General features: G+C 33.6%; 2 protein-coding genes and 1 non-coding gene across 12 annotated transcripts in view; 1 reads left to right on the top strand and 2 right to left on the bottom strand.

Annotated features, from left to right (window-relative positions):
- Nlg-5 (neuroligin 5) overlaps window positions 1-10376 on the top strand; it is a 179443-nt gene extending 169067 nt beyond the window's left edge. For 9 of the 10 annotated variants that reach the window (XM_070294438.1, XM_070294566.1, XM_070294653.1 and 6 more), the window contains 4 exons: window positions 1217-1661; window positions 4226-4499; window positions 6269-6415; window positions 6505-7700. In XM_070294438.1, coding sequence (XP_070150539.1) covers window positions 1217-1661; window positions 4226-4499; window positions 6269-6415; window positions 6505-7157 — 1519 coding nt within the window. In that variant the 3' untranslated portion in view covers window positions 7158-7700. Of the gene's footprint in view, window positions 1-1216; window positions 1662-4225; window positions 4500-6268; window positions 6416-6504; window positions 7701-8150 lie in introns of those variants that run through there. The other variant, XR_011446789.1, reaches the window with a different exon arrangement.
- A 105-nt stretch (window positions 10377-10481) lies between these two features.
- Window positions 10482-13167, bottom strand: LOC138932906 (la protein homolog). Its single transcript, XM_070295254.1, has 8 exons — window positions 12839-13167; window positions 12581-12676; window positions 12109-12459; window positions 11828-11973; window positions 11662-11722; window positions 11218-11529; window positions 11006-11141; window positions 10482-10802 (listed from the first exon to the last, which is right to left on the bottom strand). The coding sequence occupies exons 1-8, from the start codon at window positions 12989-12991 to the stop codon at window positions 10720-10722; spliced, it is 1338 nt and encodes a 445-aa protein (XP_070151355.1). The 5' UTR covers window positions 12992-13167; the 3' UTR covers window positions 10482-10719.
- Window positions 10870-10954, bottom strand: LOC138939184 (small nucleolar RNA U6-53/MBII-28). Its single transcript, XR_011447817.1, has one exon. It is a non-coding gene; the product is annotated as a small nucleolar RNA U6-53/MBII-28 (small nucleolar RNA).
- Window positions 13168-13733: the final 566 nt, after the last annotated feature.

Raw genomic sequence — 13733 nt, forward strand, 5'->3', positions numbered from 1 at the left:
ATATCTCTTTTTCATCTTTTTATTTATGATAGCACATGCCGATGTAATAAATATTGCCTCGCGCATCGCGGAATCGCGTTTGCCATATATATTGCGGGATTCGTATTCATCGTCTGGATATTGGAGTTGTGTGTTTCGATGAAAAGTGGAAAATGTTGGATTGTAAAAAATTCAAGAAGTATGATAAAAATGAAAAAAATGACGTCTGCCAATACAGAGCTGCAATTACCTATTACGTTGCAAGTTTATAATAATTTTACAGACCCTCGATTCTCTTTTCCTCCTTTCGATCAATTATGAATTATGTGATGGACTGTCAAGAAAACAACGCGGCCCATAATATTCCAACATGCCATACATATATCGCCACATTTATGCGTCTGAAAAAAGAGATGCGATTAAACGAAGGTTTAAAAAAATCGCAAAATTAAGCTAAATTAGATGCTTTGTCGACGTTATTCACGTTATTAACATTAGATCTCTCGCGACGCGCTTGAGAATATATTGTATTTATATCTATTATTAATTGCAAGATAATCACAGCAAGCGCTGAATTATTATCGAATTATACTGTCGCATCGCGACGAAACTACACAGTTGGAAAATTTGGTTTAAATTTGACATATATCGCATGTTTCAAACGGTTTACACAAATTTTTCTGTTAATTTAACATAATATGGATATGTTTAAAAGTTTAAATGGTGACATTAATATTATATTAATATTTTGACACAAAATGAATGCAAACTTTATAGTAATTTGAAATAAATTTTGTATAAAATCAACATATTTTTAATGATAAAATTAGCTCGAACAAATGTTATTGACGGTATATAGTCTCTCCCCTTTATTATGGAATAATTTATAAACTTTTTTTTCTGTCAATTTTAACAGATGAATCATCTCACTAATAATACGGAACATATCTCTATTGTGTGAAATTAAAAATATGTGTACATTTTGTTATTTTTACATTTTATTCAGTTGTTTTAATAATTTAACATTTGAGTTGAATTAATACAACAGCAATATATTAAATTAATGCATGAATGTGTTAAATATTGAACACATAAATTTTAATCGGCATATTTTTTCAATAAGAAAACATAAATTCTCTAATTGTGCGATGACTCTCGCTTCATTCATCTAATATCTATTTGTTGTGTCGATTTATCGTTGCAATATGGTGCAAAATTCCGGGTGATGCTTTTACAGATTCGTGCCTCGCATCGGACCGGCTCTGCCCGTGGACCAAAACAATCCCGATCCAGGTCTGGACATGGAGCGTGCGAGCGACGCGTTTATCAAGGTGCCGCTGATCCTGGGCGTCTCCACGACCGAGTCCAACCTCGATTTCAACGCCAACGACATCCAATACGGCTTCGAAGAGGATCACCGTAATCGCATTTTGCGCACCTTCATCCGCAACGCCTACGTCTACCATCTGAACGAGATTTTCTCGGCGGTGAGAAACGAGTACACGGACTGGGATAAGCCGGTGCTGCATCCTATCATAATACGGGATTCGACCATGGAGGCGTTGAGCGACGGTCACACGGTCGCGCCGCTCATGAGGATCGCCTTCTATCATGCCAGACGGGGTGCCAAGACGTACTTTTATCACTTTAATCACCAGTCCAAGGACAACGGCTACGTGCAGGTAAAGTAAATCGACGACTCGCTGTCATTTGTCTAACGAAATCTTGAAACTTTACAAAGTTTCTTTCGCGTAATGTGGTAAGTAATTACTTTAATTTTAGGATAATACCAATTTTCTTTTTAAATAGCACATTTTACGAGACAATTTTTTTCAAATACTGCTAAGTATTGCTAACAATTAAATAAGAGGTCAAAAATTGATTTTTTTGACATTTTTTTTTTTTTAATGTTTTTATTAATATTTAAATAGTACGTTAGTATTTTTTAATCTTGGATATTCAGCTTTTTTTATTTACTACGAGTTTTTGCGCGTAACGTGTTCGAAAATGACGATGTGATATGAAATGCTTCTCGTCTGATGTGAAATGAATAAACTCGTTCTAGTTTTATCCTGTACGATATTTATGAGATACTGTGAATCTAATTTTATTAGAGAAAATTAAAAAATAACAAAGTAGTATTATTATAAAATTAAACATTTTAATTTTGCTGAAACTTATTCATTTTTTAGAAGTCAGAAATTATTAATTTTTTAAATTCTATTTAGGTTTATTATAAAAAAGTATCAAAAAAGTATCCTCTTATTTAAAAAAATAAATAAATAAATAAATAAAATTATTTGGTTTATTAGTTTTCAAGATATCCGTCACGTCAATTTTGAAAAAAACGCGTTCCATGTTTCACAGGCTATTTAAAGATCCTATTTAAAGTCTTATAATCCTATTCGATTTTGCGAATTTTTCAATAATATTTGAAAAAACATTCTTCAGACATTATATTACTTTCGGAAAATGTAAAGGAAAAAAAATTGATTTTTTTACCTTCTAAACTAGACTGGACCCTTATAATAACGATAAAAGAATGGAGACGAAAGATTTCCAAAGGAGAAAATTTGCAGCGAACTACATAATTAGGGGAAAATTATGCAATTTAACGTTATCGTTATCGATACATATAGCGCATTTCTCGAAACATCGATTTTTCTGCATATTAAAACGATGTAGCGCCGCTTGAAGGCTACTATCAGCGAAACCGATGGAACGAAGAGAGGACAGGGACGCTGCTTAAGTCTGAGTTAACTCCATTAACTTGACGTCTCGAAGAGAGACTAACGCGTTCGCCCTCGACACCTAGTAGCCCGCCGGCACTCTCAGTTAAGGAAGCAACCCGTTCAACCCCTTCCTGACACGCTCTCTCGATCTTCCTACGTCCTAGTGGCACGCTCATCCGTCTCACTCTGCTCAGTGCTCTGGATCTACACCCGGGCTGGTAACCGCTGGCCATGACTTCACGATGAAGACACTGATTTAATAAAACGCCTCGGGCGACCTGGGCGCGCCGTGTTCACATTTTGTCTTGAGAACGATAGAGATTTGTCACCCTTGGCATAATAATATTGGGAGGACGTGAGAAAGAAATTGTTATATTGGCTAATTTGTAAGCTCGCTGCCGAGCGATGTATTAAACTCGCGACGGAGGAGAAACAAATTGACGTTTTCAATATTGAAAAGAAAGGAAAAAGAGAAAACTGTGGAATATATTATATATTCTGATATTACGACATATATTATATATTTAAGAGGAATATAAAATCTGTAATGGTGAAGACGCTACAGAAATCTCTCGTAATATCTTTTCGAGGCAACATTTTAGAGATACGTGTAGAAACACGAAAATTTGCTCCAGAAGTTGTTTAATCCCGACTCGACGAAGCAGAGAAGTGCAGTTAACGGAGCGATTCGGAGCATATCAATGTCACCGTTTGCGTATATGTATGTATGTGTGTATGCGTATGTGTGTGTGCGCGCGCGCGCGAAACGAAATTTAATTAAGTACCGTACGAAAGATACCTTCTTTAATAAGTTCGCATTCACGAAAATGCTCCTACGTCACATTAAAGAATATTACTAGCATAATCAGAACGCGTCCTCGCGTTATTTTCGCGCGAATTTTCTTTATTATATTGGCTTATAAAAAGAGAGCGAATTAGCCGAGAGATACCGAGGCAGAAAAAGCCACGTCGAGGAGAGATAAGAAAGCGATATCAAGAACACTGAATGCTAATGCGACAAATTTATTTGACTTGTTAATCGCCTGCCATTTGGTGACATTCTTTTTCTCTCGCATTTCGCGCGAGTGTTTAATGAGAATTGGGAATAAAATACAAAGTGGTGCAGGCACACGATGGTGAATTTTATTGTTGAAAATTATGCAGCGATACATACGCTAAAAAAGAAAAACACGTTGCATGTAATTCCCGACCAATCTCATTGTTAATTTTATTAATTAAAAATAAATTCTAATAATTATAGGCTAATAATACTCTATTAATCATAAATAGATGCAACATTTACAAATTGAACCGACTATAATATTACATAACAACTGTCATGAATTATAGAAATTATTGTATATAAATCGTGCGCGTGCGAATATCGTAAATATTATATAGTAGCTCGCATTCTCTTGTGGCGAGAAAACCGCGAGAAAATTGATCGTGTGCAATTATTATCGATTGTACTCGCGACTGATTCTCTCGTGAGCGAGGATTAATCTTTCTTGCAGCGTCTGGGGAGCGTTCGTGGGGAGGACATACCGTACATTTTCGGGCTACCGCTGGTGGTAGGCGGGGCCTTCTTCCCGCGAAATTATTCCCGACAAGACCAGGGCGTTGCGGAGGCCGTCCTCACCTTCTTCACCAATTTCGCCAAGACCGGTAACCCGAACGAACCGCACAAGATCGAGTCGGTCGACTATGGCACGCCAAAGGAGAAGACGCGATTCCGCGGTCTCACTTGGGAACAATATGAGACAGGCTCTCAGCAGTACCTCACGATAGGTGAGTCTCTTAGCTTGAGAAACACAAGTTTCTATCTGTTTTTCCGTTATTTTTCGATTTAGTTTTGTTATTTTTATTTTTAGATTTAATCTTGTACAGTTGCGGATAGTATCCCGAAATATCGCGGCTTTTTGTAAATTTCCCTTTCTCCCTTCTCCCCTTTGCTCTAAAAAGTTCTTTCACAAGTTTGATTGTGTATAGTCCGGGGACTCTATCTGCCATGTATCTCTTGTGGCTGTCTTTTTAAAAGTTTCTCTTAAGAGTTTAATTGCGTGTAATGTGGAATCTTCCCTTCGGTGAAATGCGGATAAAGAGTTTTATTCCCCGAGAATAATTATGTAAAATGTTAAGGAATGCTTTAATGTTCATTTAACTCGCGCAGAGTAGGCGCATGAAATTAAATGTTAATAGATACGCCTTGATTATTTTAATCGAGATATATTATACAATGTATTGCACATGTATGTTATAATTAATTAAGAATTAACATAAAACATAATAATAGAAAATAATTGTTTGTTACGTCGCTCTTTCATAAATTTAATAAGTTTTATAAAAATAAATAGGGAGAGAAAAATAGAGAGTGAATGAAAAGTGGAATAGAAAGAAATAAGTAGAATAGAGAATAGAGAAAAAAGAGGGAGGAGAAAAGAAAGAGCAATGTAATAAAGTTGAATGACAAATAAAGTTTCTTAATGTTTCTTTAAATTATTGGAATGTTTCTAATAATTTTCTACTAATTATTAATGAGTGTTATTTTGTTTTAAACAGTTTCTTTATTTTAAAAATATATATTATAATTAACCTAAAAATATGAAGAACACAATTTTATATAATAAACTAATTAATATAATAAAATAAAAATATAATTTGATAATGTAAAATTTAAAAATAAAAGTAGGTAAAATAAAAAAGCAATGTAAGTAATTAGAGAAAACAATTTTATAAATTGTTACTAAAATTGTATAATACGTAAATAATAAATATTTATATATATATATATATATTTATTTATTTATTTATAATAAAATGTTAATATATATTTAAGATAACGTTATATAAATTTTATTTATTTTTATTTTATACTTTTAAATATATCACTTTGGCTTCAACATACAATTGTAAAATTATACGGTTGTTACTTGCAAAATTTTACAAACTATTGCTAAATAATTATTTACATTCTCGAATTCAGAAAACTTTTTATCAAACTTTTTTCCCTCAATATATATGTTTCTCTCTTCCTGAATTATATTCTAATTTGCGTATATATTTCTTTTTCAAGTCACTAATTAATTTTATTATTTACACAAGTAAATTCAGAAACCCAATATTTTTCAAATAAGATGTATATTCCATATTTGTGTTACTTGTATTATAACTGGAAAGAGAATCATCGTCTGTAATGAGACAGAAAAAACTAACGTAATTACGTAATTGCGTTACGGTCATTTAGACCGACTGTTACAAGTGTATCAAATTTTACATGAGAAAAATATACGTGAAAGAAAAAATATTATACCAATAGATTGGGAGATATAAATAATAAATGAAGAAATGTGACCAAAAAAAAATTATTGGAGCGCAAGCACTTCCAGATTAATGATCATAATTTGTTTACAATTGTAACGATTATTGTTCGTAATATAATACAAATTGTTAAATGGATATCCATAATTAATTAATACATAACAATTATATCTCTCTTGATAAATTTTGGTAAGCATAAGAGCAAGAGAACACCCTTTAACATCCAATATTTATTTCAGCATTAAAACCAAAAATGAAGAGCCATTATCGCGGTCATAAAATGGCCATGTGGCTCAACTTGATACCGCAACTTCATCGTCCTGGTGACGACGACGTTTCCATGCGGCATCATCACTTTAGAGAACGCGGCGATCATTATTACGCAGGTATGATCATAGCTTCTTTCAAAATAAAAGAAAAATAGATTCTTGTTTATCTCAATTAATATACTTGTTGAATCTCTTCCATTATTCAGGAGCGGTTCGAAATGAATGGTATACGCCACTGCCGTTGACAGGCACAACGCGGACGAGCGCTTCCTCGACTACTGCCTGCAGCACGTCTACCGACTTTGAGGACAGCCTCGTCATTGAGGACATCAAATCGATTCTGGACAACTCCGAGGATGACGCCGAGCTGTTGCAGAGACTGGCATCTCGTCATTACTACAGCACTACTACTGCCCTAGCGATCACCGTGGGTGTTGGCTGCATTCTTCTGGTGTTAAACATGCTGATTTTTGCCGGAATCTACTATCAACGTGATCGCGACAAGAAACGCGCCGCCATGGATTGCAGACCAAATGGACAGGAGACTCTACCGATGACTACCAGGACGTCCATAAAGCCTTCCGAAAGTACGCGGCCCGCCCAGGAACCGCCACCCTCGTATACTACCCTCGCGAGAAGCCCCTCTATACAGGAACAACAGCAGCAGCAACAGCTCGCGCAGTCTCAGGGCAGCCCAGAGCAGTCGAATAGAAAGGAGCCGAGAGGATCCAGTCATGGGACCAACAAGGATTCGGTTCCACCGAAACCGCCCGCTAGAACCACCAGCTCACTCAGTACCACTGTTGGTAATACTAATACCATCAAGAAACGTGTGCAGATACAAGAGATATCCGTATAGCATTAGGGATTGCCCCTTGAGGGCAACGCACGAACGAAACGAGTGACATTTGTAGACACGGAAACGGCAGAATCCAGATTTTGAATGATGTTCCTTCATTTTATCAGCGAAAGTGAACGGATCGGGCTGACTTGGTGAAAGAAACGTCTCGTTTATCACGATTATGCAAGTGCAACTCGCGAATCAGCGAAACAACTTTTGTGGAGTGAAATCTTTTGCAATGTCACGTGTAGATCGTAAGTTCTCTACTTAATGCACGATTGGAATTATGTGTCTGACTGCAATAGGATATTACTACTGGAAATCATCGATATTATTGCCGACTATTACTATTTGTAGTGCGCGACATGGTTGACTATAATGCGATAGCACTACTGAACTGTTATCACTAAAGTACGACTTACTACCTTACAAGACATTACTACTGATGTTCTTTCTATTGGTGAAAATGTAAGATTGTACATGCTTGTTATGACTGATACAAGACATGGATTATACGTAGTTGCTACTTATAAGCAGACGGCGGTTTTCTATACTCGGGAAAAAAATTCATATTGTAATCAAATATATATATATATATATATATATACACACAATATATATTTATTATTATTTTTTACAGTTTTTTCTTATTATTTCAAAATTTACTATTTCTGAAAAAAATAATGCTAAAAAAATTATTCTTTAAATTATTTTTCGCGTATATACAGAGATTATATAAGAAAAAAAAAAAAAAAAAAAACATATATATAGAGACGTATTTTATGTATAATTAGATATTTGATTATATATGGATTTTTTTCTAGACTGCTTTAAGAAAATATTCAGCGATTTCTAAAATAAACATCAATTCGCGTAGCCATATTAAGTATATATATTTGAGACGCTCAAAAAAATATCCTATTCGAGGAGTTATTGTTGTAACTAAAGATGATATACGTTCACTAGCCATTCAATTCATCGGAATATAAAAGTTCTGTTTCTCTTTTAAAGATCGCGGAAAATTTAGGTGGCCTTAAATACATCACTGCACGTAAAGGGCAACGTATCGATATCTCCGATATCACAAAGAACGCTTGGCGCTCTTGGATTTGTCGCGGACGAGATGCTATAATTGAACTTTATAGCGCACGGAGATTCAAGGATATCTCTGTTAAAAAGCAATTATGCGTATAAGAATACCGGTGCACGGATCGGTGCACAATCATTTCCGTGACTTAATTCGGTTTGAGAGATCTCGCTCTCGAAACGATCGGAATACCAAAGTCACGTACACCATTCGCATACCATCGCATACCTCCTCGTCTCGATTGCTTTGTGAAGCATCGATTGGAAGGAAGAGACACTCGATCCCAAACGGATCAAACGGACGCTCATCCCTTATCCGATATATTCATGAGCGAAACGAAAGTTCTGCCCCATTATAACTGCAAGTATCATTCTTGTACTATTCACTTGCGTAAGAATGCAACAGCGTCAGTTGCATCTTTTGACCGAAGGTCCTGCCAAAGAGAAATAGATCTAATAAATATCGCGAAAATTACTCAGGCGAAAGATGCGCAATCCGACTGCGCAATCGCAGAGTACAGAAATCGTAGAACGGCTTTCGAATGACCGGAACAGCATAACTTTCGAGTGGTCGGATTATCTGCTGAATGTTCTGATAAAGTGAATAGTTTGACAATCGCAATTATGGAAATTGCGACTAAAGAATTCCTGATAATATCTGAAAATATATAGATGTTCATAAAATATAATTTTCTCTTATGTTTTTTGCACGCGAGCTTCAAGAATCTATCTGACAATTGTAGAAAATTATATACAAATTAATGCAAGTATTGAAATATTGACATAAAAAAAAATTGAGATATTAATATGTTTATATTATTTATAAGATTTAAAAATTGAAATTATTATTTCTAAAACTTTATAATCGTTGATTTAATTAAATTATATACGGTTTTATAACTATTCTATATCTTGACTAAAAAATCTTTCATGAATTGCTAGCAAAATTTTTAATTTTAAGAAAAAGTTAAAATTATTGAAAATTTTTAATTTTTAATTAAAATTGTTTATAAAGATAAAGATATATAAATACATTGATACAAGAGCTTCTGTTGATGAACAATATTAATAAGTCCTTTGTACGCAGCCTTTCCGAACCGAGATTATTGCTGAGGTAAAATATGCTCAAAAATGTAATAATGTAATAATGAAACAAAAAAAAGTAATTTCTCTTAAAGTAAAGTTAAAATTATCAAAGATTTGTATAGAACTCTCTCTCTCTCTCTTCCACGACCAAGTATCCTAAGACGTGATCGCGCTCGTGTTTGCAGGGATACATTTTCTTCTTTATAGAAAGTCTTTAATCTCGAATTAATATTCATGACCTGATTCTGATGGTACACATCGTCAGACTTTAGAGATGTTAAGTTTTGAAAGTCACCTTCATCATTTTGTGCGCATCTAAATCGATTTGTGCTTAAAAATAAAATGCACCTTTCAGAATATATCATGGATGTAATACAATATTATAATAGTATCAAGAGCATATGAGAAAAATTCAATCAAAATACTTAAAAGCAAAAATTTTACGGACGCGATCATTGATAAATTTTTACTTGCATAAAAATTCCTGAATGACATGTTTGTATCTCATTTATATCCTAATTATTGAAACTGGGTAAAATCGTGAGGCTGAAATTCGTTTGTAAGTATATAATGATAACGCTTTATGAGAAATGAATTTTCTAACTTCAAATGATATATATCCTGTATAGAAAAAAAAAGAACCACGCAATCTTTTCCATTCTAGAATGTCCCGAGTAAATGAGTTTCAAGATCGTTAAAAATCAAGAGACTGTCTAAAGTAATAAGAATCATTTAATCCATCACATGTACGATCTCCTCGGCATGAAATTATACATATGTATCGATACGATTAAGAGAACATAAATTTGTAATTAAGAGTACCATGTAGCATAATATGCACACAGATTCGGTGTCGCGTAAAATCGTATTGTCGATTATACAATAATTTTAAGTACGTATGTACGTTATTACGTGTAATTTTTCAAAATAATTATTTGTGATCTGAAATTTGACACGTTGTGATACTTGCGTGAAGGTAGTATCGACACATGTAAGACAGCAGTGAAATTTAAATGCGTGTTATAGTCTAGAAAATCAATTTGTAAATTTCACTGTACAACAATAAATGCCAATTTATAAAGATACACACATTTTTTACCTATCAGTCATATCATCCATTGAATTTTCGATCAAAAATTTAATTGAAATGTTAATTGAATGAATGTTACGTAACAAATATAGACAAAATTTTATTTTCAAAGTATCTTATATCACATCAAGAGAGAAAATATAAATGAATAAAGAAAAGGAAACTTACATATACTTAAGATCAGCTTCTAATAAGTTCTAAATGTAATAAAGTATGCTACCCATAATTCATTATTTCTTTTCTATACAACTTGTCAATACATTGAAAATATAATGTAATATAAATTATATGCCTTAAAAGCTCCACGGTGAACCCATCTTATTCGAGAGCTATCTTCTTGGTTGGAACTGCATTAGGGGTGGGACTATTATTTCTTCTTTTTGCTCCTCGTGCGTTACGTCCTTTGAACATAAAAAAATTAATATCTATTTCTTTTTATTGTAATATTATTTTTTTATCATTATATAGAAAATTCAGTCGTTTGAAGAGTTTAACTCAGCGAAATCCAAATATTTGATTTCTCAGTATTAGCATGGCAATAGCATCATTAATATACATTAAGATCGATAAAATTATAGTATTTTCAAAGCTGAATGATTTTTACCTTTTTTACCACTTCGTTTTCCCTTGCCAAATTTCTTTTTCGACGCTGCCATTTCTTCCAATGTTTTTGCCAGGTACTTGTCTTCCTCCTCACCTTCAAGAACTTTGCAAGTGACCTCAACTTCGCGGATTAGCACCTTGGAATGCAATTAAATTACGCTCGATTATTGTAATTCTACAAGCACAATCTAAAAAATTTTAGTAATTTCTCACCTTTCCTTCATTTGTCTTTTCTAACAAAGACTTTGCAGCATTTTTTCCTTGCAGACGTACCCATCCTTCTGTATCCCCTCTTCGGAAATCAATGTATGCGATATCAGCATCAAACTTGTTTAAAGATTCTTTTATATCTTCCCTTGTACATATCTTAGAAACGCCGGAAAAGTAAATAATGGAACCTTTTGGCAATTTATTATCTATACTATCTGTACTAGAAACTATACTAGTAGCTATACTAGTATCTATACTAGTATCTGCTTCTGATGTCTGATCTGATTTATCAACTTCGATTTCCTTTTTTCCTGTCTAAACATGTAAAACAAAAATCATAATATTAAAAATTAAAGTTGAAAAGAATTTGCATTTATTGCATTAGATTATATTGTATATATATATATATATATATATATCTTTTCTATTTGTTTTCTTCACACTTACAGTAGCTGTTTTCTTCCTCCTCTGTTCCCTCTCTTGAGCTTTTTCGGCATTGTAATTTGCACTAGAAATGTTATATCAAAGTCATACATAAGTACAAATGTATTATACAACTAAAAATACAATATCATTAAATAATTCCGTATATGTATTGTATATTTTTACTTACGCCCATTTTCTTATTAATTCAGTATCTTCATATTTTATAGATTCTACGTTCATGAAAGCTTTTGCATCATCCAAAGTTTCAAATTGTACAAAAACAGAACCTTTGAACTTAAAAACTTTATCTTTACGATCTTGATATTTCCTCATCTGTAAAACAAGATAAACTTGTTTAAAAATCTATACATATTTATAATAATTTAATATTTAATCTTATATCCATATCCACACCAAGTTCCTAATTATCAATCTATCAAATAATCTAATTTAAACAGATATACTTACCACAATTGTTTCAAATGGCTTGTATGGTTCAAAAAATACTTTTAGCTTATCAATGTTTGAAGTTAATGGAAATCCTTTAACATAAACTGTTCTGGCCTCTTGAGCTTTTCTATATTCCTCATTATATTCTGGTAAAGGATAATTTGGCGATCGCCGTATCTTCTTTCTATCTTCAGAAATCTCTATGAGATCGCTACTTTCCAGAGCCCTCAGAATTACATCAACATTTTTGCTAAGAGTAGCTAGCATCTTAAAGTTTAACATAACAGTCATGGGAATCCAGCCTGCATCTAATTTTGTTTGTTCAATGAGAAATTTATCCCTCTGCATATTAACATTACCGAAGTAATACTATAAAAGAAAACAAAAAAGTAGAAATATAAAACATTGACAGTTGTTTATTATTTTTTTTTATGGATGTTACTTTTATAGACTATTAATCTTCTTTCTTAAAAAAAAAATATATATATACCTCTATTTGTTCCTTGATCTTTTTCAAAAGTTCCACAGGCGGTTCTTCTTCAGCTTCTTTGCTCGCATTGTCCGCAGTGTCAATAGTTTTATTGACCTTAAATTAAAAAAAAAAAAATATTTAAATATAAAACTAGTATATTAAGCCTTTTTGATCATTACTTCCTATTCGCCGCTTTTTTTGCATCAGTCAAAATGCGATTTTTCAACAGGATATATTTTATTATTTTCTCATGAAAACCAAATATATGATACGTACCTCTACTTCGACGTTAATCTTCTCCGAAATTTCCGTGGTCGCTTTAACCGCATCGTTTTTACTTTCAGCGTCAACGATCGGCACTTTATTAACCTCATCGACAGCGTCACCATTCAAGCAATCAGCACTTGTTTCCTCTTTACCGTTTTCCATGTCAATAATATTCGATCTATAGTATTTATATAAAAATAAAATGCAGACAATGCAGTCTCAAAAAGGCCAATTCCAAATACGCTTTATATTCTTAAATTCCGGTATCTCCCGAAGAAAAAGATCTGAAAGATCCCTTCTCGTCTCGCACACGTGCCCTGTACCTACTCGAGTCCAAGTCGAAAACGGAAATGGTGCATAAAACAAGGCCCATATGAGGATTTGATGCCATTATAAAGCCCGTATCGGACTACGCATTGAAATTTGAAGATTGGAATTTGACTAATCAGAACAAAAGGGACTAAAATTTCTTTATCCTGATTGGTCAAATTTCAACTTTGTATCTTCAATCTCAATCTTCAATGCGTAGTCTGATACAGGCTTAAGATCTGTTGTACATAGCTTGAACGTAAGAGCGAAAGGTTGATTGGCTAGCGCCTTGCTGTTTAGCACGTCTAAAGTCCGTATCAGATTAAGGCCTTGTGTCTACGGCTGCGGTCGAAAAGACGCTAGAAATACTTCGAAGCGTTTGATTGACCAAGCAGGGCAAAGAGAGTGAAGATTTCTTTACTCTAGTTGATTAATGCAATGCTTTGAAGCGTCTCTAGCATTTTCTCGACCGCAACCTACGATGTTAGAACTCCGTCCGAAAAACGTGTAGCCAATAAAATTGTCGCTTCTTCGAAAAACTGCAAATTGATTGGCTACACATTTCTTGGTCCGAGACTGTGTTCGGGAGCACGCT

Source organism: Polyergus mexicanus, unplaced genomic scaffold (assembly GCF_030449975.1).
Source record: "Polyergus mexicanus isolate NDT 795.1 unplaced genomic scaffold, iyPolMexi1.0 SCAF_1, whole genome shotgun sequence".
NCBI classification, from domain to species: domain Eukaryota; kingdom Metazoa; phylum Arthropoda; class Insecta; order Hymenoptera; family Formicidae; genus Polyergus; species Polyergus mexicanus.

What these genes read in the sequence shown, in the direction of transcription:
- LOC138932906 (XM_070295254.1), bottom strand. Translation starts at nt 12,991, where the DNA reads ATGGAAAACGGTAAAGAGGAAACAAGTGCTGATTGCTTGAATGGTGAC. An exon ending in AGATTAACGTCGAAGTAGAG is followed by an intron (nt 12,677 to 12,838) that starts GTACGTATCATA and finishes TTTTAATTTAAG; the next exon opens with GTCAATAAAACTATTGACAC. An exon ending in AAAACGAAGTGGTAAAAAAG is followed by an intron (nt 10,803 to 11,005) that starts GTAAAAATCATT and finishes TTATGTTCAAAG; the next exon opens with GACGTAACGCACGAGGAGCA.